The 23,415-nt window shown below is 42.4% G+C and overlaps 1 protein-coding gene across 2 annotated transcripts in view; it reads left to right on the plus strand.

Annotated features, from left to right (window-relative positions):
* The first annotated feature begins 1,094 nt into the window (after positions 1-1,094).
* The window catches only part of rtbdn (retbindin), a 64,168-nt gene continuing 41,847 nt past the window's right edge, over positions 1,095-23,415 (plus strand). Inside the window, exons 1-2 of one of the 2 annotated variants that reach the window (XM_043694923.2) lie at positions 1,095-1,294; positions 10,412-10,566. In XM_043694923.2, coding sequence (XP_043550858.1) covers positions 10,431-10,566 — 136 coding nt within the window. In that variant the 5' untranslated portion in view covers positions 1,095-1,294; positions 10,412-10,430. The remainder of the gene's footprint in view (positions 1,295-10,411; positions 10,567-23,415) is intronic. The other variant, XM_043694920.2, reaches the window with a different exon arrangement.

Below are 23,415 nucleotides of genomic sequence, written 5' to 3' on the forward strand. Positions count from 1 at the left end.
TTCAGAATTGAGATTTGAGAATACAGGTTGGAGGAAGACATGGAGGTTGGAAAAGGGAAGGCCATGGAGGAAATTTGAAAACATGCTAGATGACCAACCCATCCACCGACCTTCTCAGTCTCACCTGAATGTCCAGCTTTTGTTTGTCACCCAATCCTAAACTCGGCTGAACAGGCTGGGGCTGTTTTCCCTGGAGCGTCGGAGATTGAGGGGTGAACTTATAGAGGTTTACAAAATCATGAGGGGCATGGATAGGATAAATAGACAAAGTCTTTTCCCTGGGGTCAGGGAGTCCAGAACTTGAGGGGATAGGTTTAGGGCGAGAGGGGAAAGATATAAAAGAGGCAACTTTTTCACACAGAGGGTGGTACGTGCATGGAATAAGCTGCCAGAGGAAGTGGTGGAGGCTAATACAATTGCAACATTTAAAAGGCATTTGGATGGGTTTATGAATAGAAAGGGTTTGGACGGGTTGGACCAAAGAGTCTGCTTCCATGCTGTACATCTATCTCTATGACTCTATTTGCAACCCCACTCAAAGCATGACAACTGCGGAGTGAACATCAGAACAGGAGTGCAGCCCAACCCCTATCCTTCCCATCTGCTCTCTACTCGATATAATGATTTATACCTTTGTTTTATCTACTTGTGTCAATAAGAGTTGCAACATTGTAAATTACAGTCTGGGGCTAGTGTTTGACTTGTGTGAGACTTGCCCCCATCAGGTGTGGCTCACTCGCTCTTACCTCCCTATCCCAAGGTTCTGGATTCGAGAAGACTGAAGACTGAGTTCAGACTCCGGTGCTGGACTGAGGGGGTGCTGCACTGTCGAAGGTGCTGTGAAGGAAAAACTACAGAGATGGTCCGCAATCTCAGAACTACTGACGTCCTTTAGCTGAGATCATGGTTCTTTTTAAAATATATTTTATAAAGCTCATTTGATTTCCCACGGTTCATTGCGTTATAATAATGTGATTTTTTTTTCCCCCCTCTCTCTTTTCGATCGGGGTGGGGGAGGTTGGGTTTAGCAGATGCCTCTCAGCTCCTCCCTCAGCCCCTGATGCATCACTGTGGTAGTGAGAGCAGGCAGCGAGAGATGCTGGCGGGAGACGCTAAGACTAGGTAGAGTGCTTCCCGTGAACTGACAGACGCACACCCCGTCCGAGTTGAGCCAGAGGCAGTGATCATCTTCCAGTGTCCTCCCCACCCACAAGTCGGACAGAGACCCAACACCTGGGAAAGCGGCTGTGATTCGCAGGTACCGGCAACGTTAGAACGGGCGATAATTTAGCCGGTGGGTTACAATGGTCACAGTGGTTTTTGTTTTGAAATCTTTTTTTTTTGCCTGAAATATTTCGGACGCGGGTAAAACCCAAGCAGTTGCCGGGCTCGATCCCTCATCTCGCTGCTGGATTGAATGTTGGTCATGTTTTAATGGTGAACGGGTGAACTCTTGGGACGGTCTGTCGATTTATCCCCCTCTCTCACCCCCCTTCCCCCCCCCCCCCAAAAAAATGAATATTTAACGTGCGGTTTAAATTGTTAAAAATTAGGAAAGTGTTTTGCTTCGCTGTCCAGATTTTGTTTTGGGAAGGGAAGGCAATGAAATGGAATCGATTTTTTTTAATATTTAAAAAAAAATTGCGTCAAGCCTCCAGCTATCCTTGCAGTCAGTGAACAGCGATGGTTAATCTCCAACCCAGGCAAAGCACGAATGGAGGCAGTGGATATGCGGATTTTTGTTGTTGTTGTTGGGGGTCTGATGTTAAACTGGCTGACATGAAATTTACACGGAGTGAATGTCCTGAAATTGAAGCGTTCGGGGCGGGAGGAGACGGGACCTCTTTTAATTCGGCTTAATAAGAGCGAGGATTAAAACGAATGATTCGGTGTGAGGCGATTGCGATCACCAGTAACCGGGAGCAGGGTTGAATATCAGTCTAAGGAGGGCAAGCATAAACAAAATACGATCCGTTTAAAATTAAAAAAAGAGTCCGATGTTAGAGCGAGAAATGTTTTTGAACAACCGGATCAGAATTGACTTGGGAAATTCAACAGTGCTCCCAAATTAAATACAATTTGGCACTTACTTTTTTTAAAAAAAATTATTCATGAAACACATTGTTAAAAGCAAAATAAGCACTCTTAGAAATATCTTTTTTTAAATTGGATAAAGAGTTTTAGAGAAAGATAAACCATCTGGAGTGTGAGATCCGGGGGATTGTCAATGGGAGGTTTATTGCCTCACCCCTGCTTTCAGGTCTAAGCGGGACACACACTCAGTAAAGTCAAGGTGGAAGCGGCCACACAGTTTTCAGGCAGGGGCTAATGACGATCCACCTAAAATGTGTTATTAAAAGCCGGGATGTTAGGGGTGAAAGATGGAACAAATCTGTGGTATTATCGAATGACTTTGAGCTTCTGGCCTGTTCCTTTTTTTTTTGGTTAAATCTTTTCGAATCTCTAAATTGCCCCATCGTGACCTCGGCTGTGCAAGTTAAAGTGGGTTAGCCATGGGAAATGCAGGGATAGGGTAGATGGAGAGAGGATGCTCTTCGGAGGGTCGGGGTTAACTCGATGGGCGGAATGGCCTGCTTCCACACTGTAGGAATTCTATGATTCTTTTCCAACGAAAGGTAACTCCGTTACTGAAGCATTTTAAAAAGTCTGACCTCCAGTGTTAAGCTCAACTCCGAGTGACAGCCGCAGGCTGTGTCCCCCTGACCTCCTGGGCTGCCAACCCAGCTAATCAAAAAAAGGTCGCAATCATTCAGCATTAAGGTGTATTTTACAAGTTTTGTTCTTCACTGCAGAGGGCTCAACCTTCACAGATGCTGTTTAACATTTGTGCACTGCTGGCAGACTTTTCTTTCATTTGAGATCTTTAGTCTCAGAAGCCTTTTGTCTGAAGAGAATATTGTACCTTCTTTCATAAACTGTGAAATTTACTGTGGAGAAGAATATATAAACATTGGTGTGAAATTAATTTGGGTCAAATTATGACAGATATTAATGAACCCACTGACACCACAATTGGAAAGCTCACCTTAGACTTGGAGAAACTGTCTTGGATAGACCCAAATGGACAAGTCTCTGTCATCCAGTGATTTTACTGTTTGAGGACAGAGACAAGTATTCAGGACAAGTGAGCACCAATGCTAAGCCATCTATCCATCCCTGCAATACTAACTTTATGTACAACATTAGCCAACAGTTAAGGTATTGTGCAAAGATGTGTAGGTTAGGTGGATTGGCCTTCCTAAATTGCCCCAGAGTGTCCAGGGTAGGTGAACTAGCCATGGTAAATATGGAGTCGCAGAGATAGGATGGGCCGAGGTGAGATGCTTTTCAGAGAGCTGGTGCAGACTCAATGGGCCGAATGGCCTCTGCCTGCTCTGTAGGATTCTATGATTCCATGAATTAACACTAGGCTCAATGTTACAACATGGAACAACATCAACATGGTCTGCAAAGGAGTCTTTTTTAATTCTGGACACCCATCAAACAGCAGGAGAATACATTGTCAAAGTAGCAGAAAGGTAGATTTCACGAAAGTATTAGTTTGTCTGAATGATATCACAACTCTGGGATTATGAAAGGACATTTTAGCGCTCCAGGTGAAAAATGTCAGGAACCAGGTGGCCTTTTTAGAATGTCGAGCATCAATGGATGGCAGTTCATTCTGCAGCCTGCCTAAATTTACAGTCTCACAACCAGATGAAAAGCAGACAGGGTAAAAGGTGAGGCCTCTGTCCTGTCGATATTCCAAGACGTCCTGTCATTTGGAATACGTTGAATCATGATATAACAGGCACAAACTATCACATAGTCCCACCAAGATCACCCTTCTAAACCTTAGCACTTAAGAAAAATAAAATCTCTGTGAAACGCAAAGATTCAAAACAATAAATAAACAAAGCATGCTGCAAAATGTTCACTGCAGGCTGTTGTCCATGGGACGAAGGTCATAAGAAATAGGAGCAGCACATTTGGCTCCTCAAACTTGCTCCAGTCAATAAGATCATGGCTGTTCTTGTCTCGGTCTCAATTCCACTTTCCTACTGTTAATATATTGACCCTTTTCGTCAGTCACCAAAACTTTACACATTTTTGTAATGTGTTATTGTCATAAATTTCCAAATGTGTTGGATATGATTAATCAGCACCTTTTAAAGGGGCCTAACCTGTTAAAGAGGCATTGAGCTGTTGAGTTCACTTTGTTCTTGCATGTGATACAATGGGTAATTTGTATTTCAAAAGTGCCACTGCATTATATCTCTTTTCAGTTGGGTGGTCCCTGTTCTTGACCCTGCTCTTCTCCCCCCCCCCCCCCCCCTCCCCCTCCATGACTACACTCATTGTCCCAAGTACTGAGGGAATTCTGCATGGTCACAGTTAGCATTTTGGTTGAGATGTTCAACCAAAGCCTGTCTGCCCCTTCAGGTAGATGTAAATGAACCCCTAGCATTGTTGAAAGAAGGATCTATCTGGTGTACTGGTCAATATTTGTCCCTCAAAGAATATCATGAACACACCATCTGTTCATTGCATTGACATCCATAGAACATACATGGTATATGTTGAGCACATGTTCATAAGACCAACTCAGGTGCCTTGATAGGTTAACTGCCACAAATCCTTCTTATTAGTATTAGTCTGAGCTACTGATGCCAAGTGGGGAAGGATGCCCACATTAAGTCCTTGGCAGAGATATCTTTGGTATTGTTAACCATTATAGGTTTAATACATGATACTTAATAGCTAGTAAATTACTTCTGAGTTACATAGTAAGTCTAACCTGAGGTCTCGCAAGAGACTGAAGTTTGATTAGTTTCAACTTTCTCTGTGGCAATGTAGAAATAAACTCATGTTGTGGCCAGATTCAAGCACCAATTTTACATCATACCAATCCATAAGTATTAAATCAAATACTCAAGTAGTATCTTTCTATGTGCAGATTAGCTTCAAAGATTGGCAGTCATTGTTCTATAAGCCAACACAGCAGTATTGCAGAGTCAGTGTTACCATGTATGACCAATTAGTTTGCTTTGGTACTGCTGCAAGCAGGAAGCATTGATGGGGAATACGAGGAGTTCCTGCATTTCCTGAAATAATGGCAAATGCCTGAATCATCTAGATATGGAGATGGCATTTTACTGTAACGTCCATCTGTAGGAGGCGGTATTTTGCTCCCTCGATGACTGTCCTGCCATATGCCTTAGGCCGCAATCTTCTAACAGAAGATTGTTCCACTTGTATGAATCCTAAACCAAGTGTCAATGTTATTAAAGAAAGCAATATCAGTAATAAATACAGTAGAGTATTCAGATAAAGCATCATGGCACAAAGAGTGATTGGAATATGGAACCTGCCACAACAGAGAATGGTTAAAAGGCATGGAATGATTACATTAAGAAAAGTTAGGAAAGTATGTGCAGAGGTGAAAGGGTGAGATGAAGATAGGAAGAGGTGCACGTGAAGCACAGACTTTGTATGGCCCATTTCTGTGATGTAAATACTGCTGTAAAGAAAAATGGTTACCTGCAACTTAAAACTCCATCGTTTAAATTTGCTTTTAGTTTAGTCATTCAAGGGATGATGTCAAGAAGGGCAGTCGAAATATGAAACTCTCTCCCACAAAATCCTGATGAGATGGAACATCAATTGAAAGTTTATACACTATGATTGATCGATTTCTGCCAGGCAAGTGTTATGAAACTAAGGCAGGCAAATGAGCCAACCTACAGATCGGTTATCGCCTAAATGAATAGCAGAAGGACTGAATGACCTTTACATCCAAAATTCAAAAGGGTGTTTCCTCTTGTGAGAGAATCTAATACTAGGGGTCATAATTTAAAAATAAGAGATCATCCACTTAAGAACAAGGTGAGGAAACTTATTTTCTCTGAGGGTTGAGAGTCTTTGGAATTTCCTTCTTCAAAAGGTAGTGGATGCAGAATCTTTACTTCTGCCATTCAAAATATTTAGATAGATTCCTGCCTTCGGAGAGAATGAAAGATTGTCAGGGACATGCAGGAATGAAGAGTTGAGGTTAAAATTAGATCAGCCATGAATTGACACAAGAGCAGAACAGGTACAAAGGCCAAATGGTCTATTCTTGTTCCTTGCTCAGACATTTGTATGACTTTTAATGCTCCTTTTTAATGTTTCATATTGCCAAATATTTTCTCCCCCAGTATCATATTTACTTTCTGAAACTTCTATTGCCCATTTCAGATTTGAAACAAGTTTTGAAAAACTGGACTTTGATTATTTTAGCATACTTGATGTTAAAAGCCTAATAATTTAGATGTTTAGATGAACACTTTGTAACCATGAACTCAAAGGTCACCATGGTAGCTGTGGAAATTCAAATTCAAATCTTGAATATAAAGTTAGTATCATTGATGGTGACAGTGAAACTAGCCGATTGAAGAAGAGTTGGAGCATAATCCCCAGTGTCCAGGCCAACATTTGTCACATGACCAACATCACTAAAACAGATTATCTGGTCATGACCACACTACTTTTTGTGGGAGCTGCCACCTTACTATATTACAATAGTGACTTCACTTCAAAAATCCTTTGTTGGTTTTGGGATGTCCTAAGGTCTGTTTCATCGTGTGGTCTATGCCTCTTCCTATTGTGAAGATATCAATTCAGATTCCATATGTGCTAATACCTATTTTGATAGCTCTTTCACATAAGCATTTTTCATGTGTGAATTCAGTGTGTGAGTTTTTGCAAATTGGTGGGAAATCGCATTCAAGCCCAGCTTTCAGTTGAATGATGCCCCAAGCACAAGACCCAGAAATTCATCTTGGATGGTAGTGCAAGACAGCCACTAATATTTAAGGGCAGATGTTGGTGTAGTTTTCATATCAATGGGCTCAGCAATTCATCAGTTCAGGTTAATACTGTAGGGATACGGGTGCTCATCCTGCTCTGGAAACTGATGGGATTTAATTAAATGACACAAAGTTATAGTCCAAAGGTTTATTTGAAATTGCAAGCTATCGGAGCTCAGCTCCTTCCTCAGCTAAGCTCCAAAAGCTTGCAATTTTAAATAAACCTCTTGAACTATAACCTGGTTAATTATTAGATTACTTACAGTCTGGAAACAGGCCCTGTTCGATTTTTGACCTTGCCCATCCCAGTCCAACTCTGGCATCTCTATATCATGGATAAAATTTTGAGTTAAATGACTGTAAACTGGAATTGAAAGCTAGTTGCAGTAGTAGTGATAATTATATCAACATCTATTGTTGTAAAAGCTTATTTGGTTTGCTAATAATCTATTGAGAAGGAAATCCACCACCCTTCCCTGGCCTGGCATACACCTGACTCCAGACACATGTCATGGTGGTATGTGTATGGAATGAGCTGCCAGAGGAAGCTGGATGGGTATATGAATAGGAAGGGGTTTGGAGGGATATGGACCAAGTGCTGGCAGATGGCACTAGGTTGGTTTGGGATATCTGGTCGGCATGGATGGGTTGGACCGAAGGGTCTGTTTCCGTGCTGTACATCTCTATGACTCTATGATTCTAATTTGTTTGACTTGTAACTGCCTTTTGAAATGACCAAGTGAGCTACATTTTTGCTTTTCAAAAGGTGGTTCAGTATCTCAAGGGGAAATTAGTGAAAGGTAATAAATGCTGGCCTGAACACCCACATTCCATGAATGAGCAATTTATTTTTTTAAAATCCTTTAGACAACCTGAAACTAAGATATTGGAAATACATAACGTACATAATATCTATAGATGAATAAAATCAATCTCTGCTGATTTAATTTTACTCTATAAAAGCAGACTAGCATAAAAGAATGGTTACAGCTGCCGTCTGGGTCCCCAAACTGGATGAGAGCATCACAACAAAGACTTGAATTTATATAACATCATTAATACAGTAAAACATCTAAAAATATTTTGCACGGTAGTGTTATCAAATAAAACCTGATATCAACCCACATGGAAATATTCGACCAAGTTTCTAGTCGCATGTTCCAGGAGGTAGGATTTAATGACCATCTTAAAGAAGAGAGAAATGTTGGGTTGAAGGAGGGAATTTCAGAGTTCAGGGATTAGGCAGCTGAAGATATGGTGGTTCACAATGGGGGAGATACAAATTCCTGATTTTCTAAAGGTCAGTCTTGGAGTGGTGCAGAGGCCAAGAGAGTAACAATGTAAAGATAGGGAGGGGACAAAGCAATTTGGAAACGAGGATGAGTATTTTAAAAATGGGAGCCTGTGAAGGCCAGTGAGAATCTATGAAATGTAAAGGAGGCTCTAAGAGAGTTAGGATAGGGTCAGCAGATTTTTGAAACAGCTTGATATGAAGGGTGAATGGAGCAAATTGAAATAGATGAATTTAAAGAAGATAAAAGCGTAGATGAGTGCTTTGACAGTAAATGATCTAGGGCTGGAGAGGAGACAGGCAGTGTTACAAAGGGTTAAGACCATTATCTAATCCTTGGGTACTGACTGAAACTAAACTGCTCAAGTTTCAGTCTTGTGAATTATGACATCAGTGAACCTCTCAATTGGATTACTGTTTTATAATTAGCTGGGAATCATCTGTTATCTTTCACATAACAGTATATGGCATTAACACAAAGCTCCAAGACATCAGAGTGAGCTCACACCATAGTTAGTCATGCAATGCTTTGCCTTCCAAACTATTTTACACTTGCAATCCTCCTCTCCAAATGCTTGAACACAGTTCATGAATTAATCATTTTGTTTTTGTAAAAAAAATAGATCTATTAACATAAGAAGTGATTCTGAAGAAGGGTCACTGGATCGGAAATGTTAACTCTGCTTTCTTGACACAGATGATGCCAGACCAGCTGAGTTTCTCCAACAATTTTTACTTTTGTCTAACCTAAGTAGGCCTTTGCTAAATCTGTTGAGATGAGCTTTACAATTACCAGGATGAGATTTAGCAATGGGGACTGGGGCACTTTGTACATTAGTCATCAGTGGCAGCATCAGTCAGTCCTGGGTCAGAATGATGCAGTTATTTACAGAAGGAAGCTGTCTCTATACTGCTGCAACTCAGAAGAATGCCCTCTCTGTGACATTTCCCCCCCATTTGCCACAAAGCATTAGGGAAACAGTGCATGTTCGTTGTGCTATGGTCTTGGAATTGGACTGCGACAGCTCAATCCCAATCCACAAAGGACTTGCATATCAACAGCCAGAACCAGATTGGACCTTTATACCAATTCAAGTTCTCAAAATTGTAAAGCCAGTATCTAACCCTTAACTTGTTTATTCTTTGTACTGAAAACAACACTCTTGACAGCTACAGAGATTCAGTCCTGCAAGACAGTTTGATGATGAATAGTATTGCAAAGGAAAATAGTGAATGACTTACATGCCATAAGCACCATGTACTCTTTATTCAGTGGAATATGTCAGTCTACAGATGTTTTCTTTACTTCAATAAAGGCTCCTCATCGAACTACTGTTATAAAGTTAGCTGACAATGTAGTGAGTTGAGTGCCTACAGTTTCATAGGACCAGCGCAGTGAATATTTATTTATTCCTTACTGCTTGGAAAACTTCAGTTTTATGGTAGAGCTAAGCTAAAAGGCAGGGTTTCAGTAGCAGGAAGAATGCATGGAAACTCGGTTGTTAAGTTAAATTAGAAGATCACAGGTTCATATCCTATTCCAGAGACTGCAGCACAAAATCTAGACTGACACTCCAACAAGGGAACGTTGCATAGTTGCAGATGCCATCTTTTAGGTGAAATATTAAAGTTCCAAATTCCATGTCAGATATACGTAAAACAGAATCTCCTTAGTTCTGTTCCAAAGAGCAGCAGGATAGCTATCCCTCCATTAACATCACTTAAAAACTGATTATCTGGCTATTACCATTTTGCTATTCATTTATGCACAAATCAGGCGTATTTTTTTAATAAGGTGTATGCTTCAAAAATGCTCCATTGGCCATAAAGCATATAGGGCATCGTGAGGTGGTGAAGGGTGCTATATAAATGCAAATCTTTCTTATTTCCTAATCGCCTTATTCATGGAGGTTAAAGTTTCATGGTTGAAAAATCGTGTTGCAGTTCCTTACAGTTCTTTACTGCCAAATTGTAATTAATTAGGCACACGATGAATCTATCCTCTGTGGGGAACAAACTTCCTTCTGTTCTATAATCTGTAGGATTGGGAACACTCGATCATTTCTGGTCTAGTGGAGAACACCAAAAAGCACAACAAGAAAGACTGCAGCTTTGATATTTGATGAGTAACTTTACACCTCTCATCCAGACTGTCCCATTTACCATCCCATCTAATGTTCTTTCTATCAGAGTGATATCAAGGGAGTTGTTGGGCAATTTTATAAATTTTTTTTAAATTCCTAACTTTCCATCCTTATGGGTTTTTTTTCAGAGTCAACGCAAGTGCCAAAATGCTGCCATTGATTGCTGTTATTTTGTTGTGTGGGACTGTTAGACACCTGGAAGCAACCTGCCCAGTAACTGGAAGCCACAAAGCTGCCCCGAGCCCTGAGCCAGATCTCCATGACTGTCCGTTATATTCAAAGAGTAAGTGTTTGCAAGCTATATTTAATATAGAAACAGACTATTTTGCCAAAGTAGTTTGTATCAGTGTTTATGTTGCACATGCACCTCTCTCACTGATCGTCTAAGTCCAGCATTAAAACATTATATTCCTCTCTGCATTGTTTAGCATTTCCTCAAATGCATCCATACCATTTGGGCAGCACGGTGGCACAGTGGTTAGCACTGCTGCCTCACAGCGCCAGAGACCCGGGTTCAATTCCTCAGGCCACTGACTGTGTGGAGTTTGCAACATTCTCCCCGTGACTGCGTGGGTTTCCTCCGGGTGATCCGGTTTCCTCCCACAGTTCAAAGATGTGCAGGTCAGGTGAATTGGCCATGCTAAATTGCCCGTAGTGTTAGGTAAGGGGTAAATGTAGGGGTATGGGTGGGTTGTGCTTCGGCGGGGCGGTGTGGATTTGTTGGGCCGAAGGGCCTGTTTCCACACTGTGAGTAATCTAATCATTTTCCTCAATCATTATCCAGGGTAGAAAGTGCCGCATTCTCATGATTCCCTGTGTCAGAGCGTTTTGCCCTGGTTCCATGCTATATTTATCCCTGACTATCTTATACTTACAATTCCTAGTTTTGATCTTCCTCACAGATAGAAATACTTTCTTCTTCAGCTGTCTGCCCGACGGCAGATCTCAATCACAGCACCATACCTTCCACCACAGGTATGGGAAGCCAGCTGGTTGTAAAGCCTTGAAACCTCAATGAGCAGGAATCAAATCCCACGCTGTTGACACCAATCTGGGGCTACTGGCTGTCAGCTGGTTGGACCAACTATCCAAATTGTCCAACCGATCTGCTTTAAGGAGTCCAAATTGTTACGGCAACATGTACTTCTACAAGCATGCTGCAGATATTGATGGTAGAGGCTTCAGTTTTCTTACCATCATACGACTGGCCAGGAACTTTTTACCACTTGCATGTGTTGAGAGTATTTGCAGGTTGATGGTACACCTGTTTGGCTGTGTTATGAACACACCTTCCTTGACCATTGAGTCCTAGCGTGGGATGTGAACTCAGAGCTTCTATGCTACCCACTGTGCTACTAGATCTTTTTCTTTAAATCTAGCCTGTTAAAGTCTTTATAACCCTGAAGACCAATGAGGCCCACATGGATTGAGGTTAAAATGTAATATATGCACCATTATTGCTATTGAATACTAAAGTAATGCACCCTGACATTTTATGTTCATCATGAGTATAACTTTACTGCTTTTGGAATGAGCTATTAGTTAACTAAGCAACATCTCACTTTAGGACTAGAATTTTGTTTATTTAAGTGTCTGAGATCTAAAGATGTTTGTGCATTTTTCAGCAGAATTTACCATGGGATATATTTAAGCTGTCTCTTTTGCATGATAACTGGAGTTGAGAGTCATAAATGCAAACCAATTGATGTTAACTGCATATGTGGGAGGGGTGATGTAACACAGTGTGGCACTCTTCTATTCATGATAACTAAGTGTCAGTACTGAACATTCTCCAGCCACACAAAGTCAGAATGAAAGCTCCATTCAATTGCAGGTTTCCACTACCCAACTTCCATGCAAAAGACTGAGCTCAGGAGCTTTGGCATTACTTAGTGCCCAGTGAAATCCCCCTAAGTAACACAATGCCTCAAAGTAGAATTACCGATTTTTTTCTGCTGTGTGGGATCTTGTTGAAAATCTACAAAAAGCAAATTAGTTCCCATTATGTAAGAATGATACCTAAAAGTGTCTTCATTGGTTGTGAACCCCTATGGTCCATCATGAGGATGTGGAAGGAATAACATAAATGCAAGTTTCTCCTTAATGATGTGTAAATTTGCTCCTGGCAAATGCTTCAAAAATCTTTCGCTGGAGAAGACTGCTTTCATATTTCCTCATTTTACATTGGTCCAATGGATAGATAATAGATTTGCATAATGCTGAGAACCCTCTTAAATGAACCCTGGCTGGAGTTGGGGTTTTTATGCTGGTGTAAGAGATGCTTAAAAACCTTCAAAAATATGGATGTGAGGATCAAAGTGTATTTCAAATATTCTGCCTTTTTATTTAATTTGTAGAGTATTCTGTTTAAGAAAGAATTGAATTGAAGCAACTTGCAGAAGAACTCTGATTATAATAGCTCACAGACTGTTTGATTTGCAAGATTTTAAATTCCCTCACAAACATCTTCAGCAGTTCAAAGGTTTGTGCTTTTGTGCAGTTGTTGACTCCCCAGAAGCTCTGATTTCTCTGCAGATCAGTGCCTATCTGTCAGCAGAGAGAAACCACTGAACACAGGACACAGCCAGTGATGAGCAGTAGTTGTGTGTAAGAAGCATACTTGAAAACGGTCACCCTTGTGGTGCGTTCTGAAATGGTATAGAAACAGGAACTGCTTGTCATTAACATTAGCTAGCCATATGCCTTCATTGTCTGGCTGAAGCATTATCCTCGCTAATTACTTCTCCTAAGACATTAATCTTAATACTTAGAACAAGGAGGACATGGAGAGTTAAACCCTTCCACCCAGAACTGGTTTTCTGTCCAAGGATTGAGCAACAATTGGATTATTTACTTCAAAGATATCTACTCCTAAGTATGTTTTTACTTCTGAAAAAAACATTCTTGTCACCAAAATCCAGTCAGAGAATCGAAGAAGTGAAGACCCTTTGGCTTTATCCTTCTGCCTAATTGAAAGTATACAGTTAATGGATACTCTTTTTGCCATTGATTTCCATCTACTCGGAATTGTTTGTCCAAGGATAATAAAGTTTTGGGTCTTAGTGTTGCAGAGCAACAAGTTAATTCCATCTTCTAGGTTTAATTTGTATTTCACTTTCTCCAAGAAGTGCAAGCAGAGCTTTCTAATATACGACACACAAATGAAGAGCAAAAGTAAGCTATTCAGCTCCTCAAGCTTGCTCTGCCATTTAATAAGATCATGGCCAATCTGTTTGTTTTTTTGAATTCAAAATTCCCACCTACGCTTGATAATCTTTGATTCCGTTGTCCAATAAGAGTCTATCCACTTCCACCTTAAAAATATTCAATAATTCAATATTCAATATTCTTCTGTTTCCTGAGGCAGAGAATTCCAAATTCAAACAAACCTGCAAGAGAAAAACATTTCCTCATCTCTGTCCTAAAATGGTGACCTTAATTTTTAAATAGTACCTTCAAGTATTGGATTCGCCCACAAGAGGAAACATCCTTTCAATGTTCACCTTGTCAAGATCATTCAGAATTCTAGTGATAAGAAAGTCCAATCTGTCCAACCTGTCCTCATAAAATAACCCATTAATTCTAGGAGTCAGTCTGGGAAACCTCCTCTGTACCATCTCAAATTATTTACATCTTTTCTTAAATCAAAGAGACCAAAATGCACATGATATTTGAGATGTGATATCACTGCTGCCCTATATGACTGTAACATAACATCCTTGTTCTTATTTTCATTTCCCCTCATAATGAAGGATAGCATTCCATTAACCTTCTCAGTCACTTGCTATAGCTGCATGCCAATATTTTGTGACTTGTGCATTAGAACACCTGGAACCCTCTGCGCCTCAGAATTCTGCAGTCTTTCACCATTTAAACAATATGCTGCTTTTTAAATTCTTCCTGTCAAAGTAAACAACTTTACATTTTCACATATTGTACTCCATTTGCCAGTCTCCATTTTGTCCACTTGGCCTATGTGAATTTTCTCATGTCCACTTCACAATTTATTTTCAAACCATCTTTATGTCATCTACAAAATTAGCTACCATACCTTTGATCCCCTCATCTAAGTCTTTAAAATGAAGTATGAAAAGCTGAGTCCCCACAGGACTCCACAATTTCATCCTGTCAATTAAAGAAATGCCCATTATGCTGACATTGGTTTTTGCTTTATTATCCACTACATGTGCTCCTACTTTGCACAATAGCCTTTGGCTCAGTGGTTAGCGTTCCTGCCTCACTGCACCAGGGATATGGGTTCAATTCCAGCCTTGTGCGGCTGTCTGTATGGAGTTTGCACATTCTCCCAGAGTCTGTGTGGGTTTCCTATGGGTGCTCCAGTTTCCTCCCACAGTTCAAAGATGTTCAGGTTAAGTGGATTGGCCATGCAAAATTGCCCACAGTGTTCTGGGATATATAGGTTAGGTGGGTCAGCCATGGGGAATGCAGGGTTACAGAGATGGGGTGGGTCTGGGTGGGATGCTCTTCAGAGGGGCAGTGTAGCCCCTCAATGAGCTGAATGGCCTGGTTCCAAACTGTAGGGATTCTAGGATTCTTTGATTAATGGTCAATTCTAACACCACCTTCATGGCAGATATCAAGCTATTGGACCTATAGTCTCTTGGTTTCTGCCTCCTTCCCTTTCTGAATTGATTTCTATTTGTTATTTTCCAGTCTGGTGTTCCAGAATCTACTAGGAGAAAGTGAGGATTGCAGATACTGGAGATCAGAGCTGAAAATGTGTTGCTGGAAAAGCGCAGCAGGTCAGGCAGCATCCAAGGAGCAGGAGAATCGACGTTTTGGGCATAAGCCCTTCTTCAGGAATGAGGAAAGTGTGCCAAGCAGGCTAAGATAAAAGGTAGGGAGGAGGGACTTGGGGGAGAGGCGTTGGAAATGCGATAGGTAGAAGGAGGTTTGGATGAGGGCGATAGGCCGGAGTGGGGGTGGGGGCGGAGAGGTCAGGAAGAAGATTGCAGGTTAGGAAGGTGGTGCTGAGTTCGAGGGTTGGGACTGAGACAAGGTGGGGGGAAGGGAAATGAGGAAACTGGAGAAATCTGAGTTTATCCCTTGTGGTTGGAGGGTTCCTAGGTGGAAGATGAGGCGCTCTTCCTCCAGCCGTCGTGTTGCTATGGTCTGGCGATGGAGGAATCCAAGGACCTGCATGTCCTTGGTGGAGTGGGAGGGGGAGTTGAAGTGTTGAGCCATGGGGTAGTTGGGCTGGTTGGTCCGGGTGTCCCAGAGGTGTTCTCTGAAACGTTCCGCAAGTAGGCGGCCTGTCTCCCCAATATAGAGGAGGCCACATCGGGTGCAGCGGATGCAGTAACTGATGTGTGTGGAGATGCAGGTGAATTTGTAGTGAATATGGAAGGATCCCTTGGGGCGTTGGAGGGAAGTAAGGGGGGAGGTGTGGGCGCAGGTTTTGCATTTCTTGCGGTTGCAGAGGAAGGTGCCGGGAGTGGAGGTTGGGTTGGTGGGGGGGGTGTGGACCTGACGAGGGAGTCACGGAGGGAGTGGTCTTTTCAGAACGCTGATAGGGGAGGGTAGAGAAATATATCCCTGTTGGTGGGGTCTGTTTGGAGGTGGCGGAAATGACGACGGATGATACAATGTATATGGAGGTTGGTGGGGTGGTAGGTGAGGACCAGTGGGGTTCTGTCCTGGTGGTGATTGGAGGGGCGGCGCTCAAGGGTGGAGGAGCGGGAAGTGGAGGAGATGCGGTGGAGAGTATCGTCGATCACTTCTGGGGGGAAATTGCGGTCTTTGAAGAAGGAGGCCATCTGGGTTGTTCGGTATTGGAACTGGTCCTCCTGGGAGCAGATGCGGCGGAGACGAAGGAATTGGGAATATGGGATGGCGTTTTTACAGGGGGCCGGGGTGGAGGAGGTGTAGTCTAGGTAGCTGTGGGAGTCGGTCGGTATATAGTAAATGTCCGTGTTGTTCATCCACTTTACCAATACCTTCCACCCCGACCTCAAATTTACCTGGACCGTCTCAGACTCCTCCCTCCCCTTCCTAGACCTCTCCATTTCTATCTCGGGCGACCGAATCAACACGGACATTTACTATAAACCGACCGACTCCCACAGCTACCTAGACTACACCTCCTCCACCCCGGCCCCCTGTAAAAACGCCATCCCATATTCCCAACTCCTTCGTCTCCGCCACATCTGCTTCCAAGAGGACCAGTTCCAAAACCGTACAACCCAGATGGCCTCTTTCTTCAAAGACCGCAATTTCCCCCCAGACGTGATCGACCTTGCTCTCCACCGCATCTCCTCCACTTCCCGCACCTCGGCCCTTGAGCCCCGCCCCTCCAATCGCCACCAGGACAGAACCCCACTGGTCCTCACCTACCACCCCACCAACCTCCATATACATTGTATCATCCGTCGTCATTTCCGCCACCTCCAAACAGACCCCACCACCAGGGATATATTTCCCTCCCCTCCCCTATCAGCGTTCCGAAAAGACCACTCCCTCCGTGACTCCCTGGTCAGGTCCATATCCCCCACCAACCCAACCTCCACTCCCAGCACCTTCCCCTGCAACCGCAAGAAATGCAAAACTTGCGCCCACACCACCCCCCTTACTTCCCTCCAAGGCCCCAAGGGATCCTTCCATATCCACCACAAATTCACCTGCACCTCCACACATATCATTTACTGCATCCGCTGCACCCGATGTGGCCTCCTCTATATTGGGGAGACAGGCCGCCTACTTGCAGAACGTTTCAGAGAACACATCTGGGACACCCGGACCAACCAACCCAACCACCCCGTGGCTCAACACTTCAACTCCCCCTCCCACTCCACCAAGGACATGCAGGTCCTTGGACTCCTCCATCGCCAGACCATAACAACATGACGGCTGGAGGAAGAGCGCCTCATCTTCCACCTAGGAACCCTCCAATCACAAGGGATAAACTCAGATTTCTCCAGTTTCCTCATTTCCCCTCCCCCACCTTGTCTCAGTCCCAACCCTCGAACTCAGCACCACCTTCCTAACCTGCAATCTTCTTCCTGACCTCTCCGCCCCCAGCCCCACTCTGGCCTATCGCCCTCACCCTAACCTCCTTCCACCTTTCGTATTTCCAACGCCTCTCCCCCAAGTCCCTCCTCCCTACGTTTTATCTTAGCCTGCTTGGCACACTTTCCTCATTCCTGAAGAAGGGCTTATGCCTGAAACGTTGATTCTCCTGCTCCTTGGATCCTGCCTGACCTGCTGCGCCTTTCCAGCAACACATTTTCAGCTCTGTTCTAGAATCTAACAAATTTTGGAAAATTAAAATCAATGCATGTACTATCTAATAGCCTCCTCTTTTAAGACCCCAGGATGATATTCAACAGGACCCAGAGAATTGTCAGTCCACATCTCCATTTGTTTCCTCTCATCACATCCCTAGTGATTGTAATTTCACCAAATTCATCTCTTCCTTCCAACTTGTGATTTACAGCTATTACTGGATTGTTTTTTATATCGTGAATACAAGCAAAATATTTGTTCATTTTTTTTCTGCCATTTCTTTATTATGATAATTCACTCCCCATTCTCACTCTTTCAAGGGCCAACACTCACTTTACTTTCATTTATTGTTTAAATACCTGGTAACCTTTTTTACATTTTTTGCAAGCTTCCATTCATACACAAATTTCTTTCTCAGATGTACGTTTTGCTATTTCTGCGATTCTTTATATTCTGCCTTGCTTCACTCTCGCCTCTACACAAATATATGCGATTTCCTTGAGTTCTGTGCGGGCTCCTTGAGAACCTTGAGCTCTTGAGGGGATATGGCATACAAAGGGAAAAAAGGACAAGGCAACATTACCGGGTAGATATTTCAGTAATGAAGTTGGGCAGGAAGGGGCAGTGTGCACGAACAAAAACTTGCAGCAATAAAGTCAAAGAGAGAAAATACATTAAAAGCCAAAATTAGTGGCTCTGTACTTAAATGCACATTATCAAGTCATAGAGTCATACAGCATAGAAACAGACCTTTCAGTTCAAATAGTCCATGCCAACCATGTTCCAAATTAAACTAGTCCCACCTGTCTGCATTTGGCCCCTTCTCCTACAAACGTTTCCTATTCATGTACTTATCCAAATGTCTTTTAAATGTTGCAACTGTAATTGCATCTACTACTTCCTCTGGCACACACTAACGACTTTCTGTGAAAAAAAATTGTTCCTCATGACGTTTTAATATCGTTCTCCTCTCACCTTAAAAATATCCCCCTTAGTTTTGAACTCTCCCGCCTTAGGAAAAAGAGTTTGCTATTCACTTTATCTATGCTCCTCATGATTGTATAAGCCTCTATAAGGTTACCCCTCCATCTCCTATGTAACAGTGAAAGAAGTCCCACTAATCCAGTCCATTTTTATAACGTAAGCTTTCCATCCCGACAACATCCCCGTAAATCTTTTCTGAACCCTCTCCAGTTTAATAATATCCCCCCTATAACAGGGCAACCAGAATTGCACACATTACTCTAGAAGAGGTCACACCAATGTCCCGTACAACCTTAATATGATGTCCCGAACAAAATAAATGAATTAACAGCACAAATAGAGGTTAATGGCATGATCTTATAGCCATTATGGAGGCATTGGTCCAAGAAGATCAGACCTGTGACCTAAATGTTCAGGCAAGAACTAAACAATAATCGAATGGCTTTGTTAGTATTAGATGGAACAGGTACAATAGCAAGAAATGATCCTGAATCAGAAGATGTAGAATGCGCATGAATGAGGTTAGATGGGAAAGCACTGATGGGAATAGTCTACAGGCCCCCTAACAGTAGCTATCCTGTAGAACAGATAATAAATCAGGAGATAATGAAGGCATGTAACAAAAGCAGTATATTAATCATAGGTGACATTAATTGTCATGTATATTGAAAAAAACAAACTGGCAGAGATAGTCACGAGGAGGAACTCATGCCTGACAAATTCATCATAATTCTTTTGAGGATATAACAGGCAAGATAGTTAAAAGGGAACCAGTAGATGCAGTATATTCGGATTTCCAAAAAATATTTGATAAGTTACTGCACATAATATGACTTAATAAGGTTAGAGCCAATGGTGTTCAGAGTAGTATTTATCATGGATGGAAGATTGGCTAGCTAATAGAAAATTAAGTTGAGATAAGGGGTGCATTCTCAGAATGGCAACCTGTAGCAAGTGGAGTGTCACAGTCATAAGTATTGGGGTCACAATTACGTATAAGATATATTAATGATATGGATGCGGAAATGAAGTGTAGCATCTCCTAATTTGCAGATGACACAAACATTGATGGGAGGACAAGTGACAAGGGAGACATGGTGTCTGCAGGGAATATAGATTAAGGCAAAAAGTTGGCAAATAGAATATAATATGAGAAAATGTGAACTTATGCATTAGGCAGGAAATGGAAAAAAAAACTGCAGCACAGGGGATTTAAGGGTTCTCAAGCATAAATTGGGAGCAGATATTCTCAGGGAAATGCATGACAGAAATGTGGAGGTTGTTTAGGGAGCACTTGCTGCAAGGCAAAGAAGGGATAGTAGGGTGAGGAATCTTGGATGACAAGAGATGTGGAACATCTGGTCAAGAGGAAGAAGGAAGCTTTCTTAAGGTTGAGGAAGCAAGGATCAGAACGGAACTGAAGAATGGACTTAGGAGAACTAGAAGAGGGTATGAAAAAGCCTTAGTGGGTAGGATTAAGGAAAACCCCAAGGTATTCTACATTTATGTGAGGAACAACAGGATGGCCACAGTGAGGATAGAGCCAGTCAGGGATAGTGGAGGGAACTTGTGCCTGGAATTGAAGGAGGTATGAATCGGAGGGTGAATACTTTGCTTCAGTATTCATTAATTAGATGGACCTTGTCATTTGTGAGGACAACATGAAACAGGCTGATACGCTCAAATAGGTTGATGTTAAGAAGGAGATGTGCTGAAAAGTTTGAAAAACATGAGGATAAATAAGTCATCTGGGCTGGACAGGGTATACCCAAGATTACTACGGGAAGTGAGGGAAGAGATTGCTGTGCCTTTGGCGATGATCTTTGTGTCCTCATTGTCCACTGGAGTAGTGCCAGATGATTGGAGGGTGGCAAATGTTCGTCCCTTATTCAAGGAAGGGAATAGGAATAACCCTGGGAATTACAGACCAGTCAGTCTTATGTTGGTGGTGGGTGAGTTATTGGAGAAGATTCTGAGACAGGATTTACGACTATTTGGAAAAGCATAGCTTGATTAGAGATAGTTAGCATGGTTTTGTGAGGGGCAGGTCTGCCTCACAAGCCTTATTGAATTCTTTCAGGATGTAACAAACATATTGATGTAGGTAGAGCAGTGGATGTGGTGTATATGGATTTTAGCAAGGCATTTACTAAGGTTCCCCATGGTAAGCTCATTCAGAAAGTAAGGAGGCTTTGGATAAAGGAAATGTGGCTGTCTAGATACAGAATTGGCTGGCCCCATAGAAGCCAGAGAGTGGTAGGAGATGGAAAGTATTCAGCCTGGAGCTTGGTGACCAGTAGTATTCCACAGGGATCTGTTCTGGGACTTCTGCTCTTTGTGATTTTTATAAATGCCTTAAATGAGGAAGTGGAAGGGTAGGTTAGTAAGTTTGCCGATCACATGAAGGTTGGTGGAGTTGTGGATAGTGTGGAGGGCTATTGTAGGTTGCAACAGGATATTGACAGGATACAGAGCTGGGCTGAGAAGTGGCAGATCGAGTTCAACCTGGAAAAGTGTGAAGTGATTCATTTTGGAAGGTCAAATTTGAATGCTGATTACAGGGTTAAAGGCAGGATTCGTGGCAGTGTGGAGGAACAGAAGTATCTTGGGGTCCACGTCCATAGATCCCTGAAAGTTGCTACACAAGTTGATAGGATTGTTAAAAAGGCGACTAGTATGTTGACTTTCATTAGCAGAGAGATTGAGTTTAAGAGCCGCAAGGTTATGCTGCAGCTCTATAAAGCCCTGGTTAGACCACATTTGGAATACTGTGTTCAGTTCTGGTTGCCTCATTATAGGGAAGATGTAGAAGCTTTAGAGAGGGTGCAGAGAAGATTGACCAGGATGCTGCCTGGACTGGAGGGCATGTCTTCTGAAGAAAAGTTGAGGAAGCTGGGGCTTTTCTCATTGGAGCAAAGAAGATGAGAGGTGACTTGATAGAGGTGTACAAAATGATGAAAGGCATAGATAGAATGGATAGGGAAAGACATTTTCCTAGGGTGGAAATGTCTATCATGAGGGGACATACTTTTAAGGTGATTGGAGGAAGGTTTAGGGGAGATGTCAGGGATAGATTCTTTACACAGAGGGTGGTGGGTGTGTGGAATGCACTGCCAGCAGTGGTAGTAGAGTCAAATACATTAGGGACATTTAAGTGAGACTTGGAGAGGCATATGGATGATAGTAAAATGTAGGGTATGGCAGTGAGTTTATCTTTAGAGTAGGATAAAAGGTTGGCGCAACATTGAGGGCTGAAGGGCCTATACTGTGCTGTACTCTTCTATGTTCTTTGTTCTAGCATCCAAATTCAACAAGAAGGTAAATGGAATGTTGGCCTTCATTGCAAAGGGACTGGAATATAAAAATAGGGAAATCTTGCGAAAAATATACAAAAACCAATTAAGCCATAGCTAGAATACTTTGAACCATTTTTATCCCCTTGTCTAAGGAAAGATATACTGTTGTTGGAGGCAATGCAGAGAATGTTCAATCGGTAGATCCTGGATGTGGATGAAGGTGAGGTTGAGCAAGTTAGGGCTGTCCATATTATAGTTTAGAAGAATGAGAGGGTAAATGTAAAAAGGTAGTTTCCACTTCTGAGAAAAAGAACAAGTCTAGAATCCCAGGGTATAATCTCAGAGTAAGAAGTCTCCCATTTAAGACAGAGATGAGAGGGAATTTCTTCCCGGAGGGAAATGAATCTGTGGAAACTTTTTTACCACAAGGGGCTGTAGAGGTTGGGCTAAGTAAATTCAAAACTGAGATCTATGGATTTGTAATCATGGTAAGCTCATTCAGAAAGTAAGGAGGCTTTGGATAAAGGAAATGTGGCTGTCTAGATACAGAATTGGCTGGCCCCATAGAAGCCAGAGAGTGGTAGGAGATGGAAAGTATTCAGCCTGGAGCTTGGTGACCAGTAGTATTCCACAGGGATCTGTTCTGGGACTTCTGCTCTTTGTGATTTTTATAAATGCCTTAAATGAGGAAGTGGAAGGGTAGGTTAGTAAGTTTGCCGATCACATGAAGGTTGGTGGAGTTGTGGATAGTGTGGAGGGCTATTGTAGGTTGCAACAGGATATTGACAGGATACAGAGCTGGGCTGAGAAGTGGCAGATCGAGTTCAACCTGGAAAAGTGTGAAGTGATTCATTTTGGAAGGTCAAATTTGAATGCTGATTACAGGGTTAAAGGCAGGATTCGTGGCAGTGTGGAGGAACAGAAGTATCTTGGGGTCCACGTCCATAGATCCCTGAAAGTTGCTACACAAGTTGATAGGATTGTTAAAAAGGCGACTAGTATGTTGACTTTCATTAGCAGAGAGATTGAGTTTAAGAGCCGCAAGGTTATGCTGCAGCTCTATAAAGCCCTGGTTAGACCACATTTGGAATACTGTGTTCAGTTCTGGTTGCCTCATTATAGGGAAGATGTAGAAGCTTTAGAGAGGGTGCAGAGAAGATTGACGAGGATGCTGCCTGGACTGGAGGGCATGTCTTCTGAAGAAAAGTTGAGGAAGCTGGGGCTTTTCTCATTGGAGCAAAGAAGATGAGAGGTGACTTGATAGAGGTGTACAAAATGATGAAAGGCATAGATAGAATGGATAGGGAAAGACATTTTCCTAGGGTGGAAATGTCTATCATGAGGGGACATACTTTTAAGGTGATTGGAGGAAGGTTTAGGGGAGATGTCAGGGATAGATTCTTTACACAGAGGGTGGTGGGTGTGTGGAATGCACTGCCAGCAGTGGTAGTAGAGTCAAATACATTAGGGACATTTAAGTGAGACTTGGAGAGGCATATGGATGATAGTAAAATGTAGGGTATGGCAGTGAGTTTATCTTTAGAGTAGGATAAAAGGTTGGCGCAACATTGAGGGCTGAAGGGCCTATACTGTGCTGTACTCTTCTATGT

The sequence above is a fragment of the Chiloscyllium plagiosum genome, unplaced genomic scaffold (assembly GCF_037043375.1).
Source record: "Chiloscyllium plagiosum isolate Xiang-an unplaced genomic scaffold, Cpla_swu_hap1 HiC_scaffold_45, whole genome shotgun sequence".
In the NCBI taxonomy this organism is placed as follows: Eukaryota; Metazoa; Chordata; class Chondrichthyes; order Orectolobiformes; family Hemiscylliidae; genus Chiloscyllium; species Chiloscyllium plagiosum.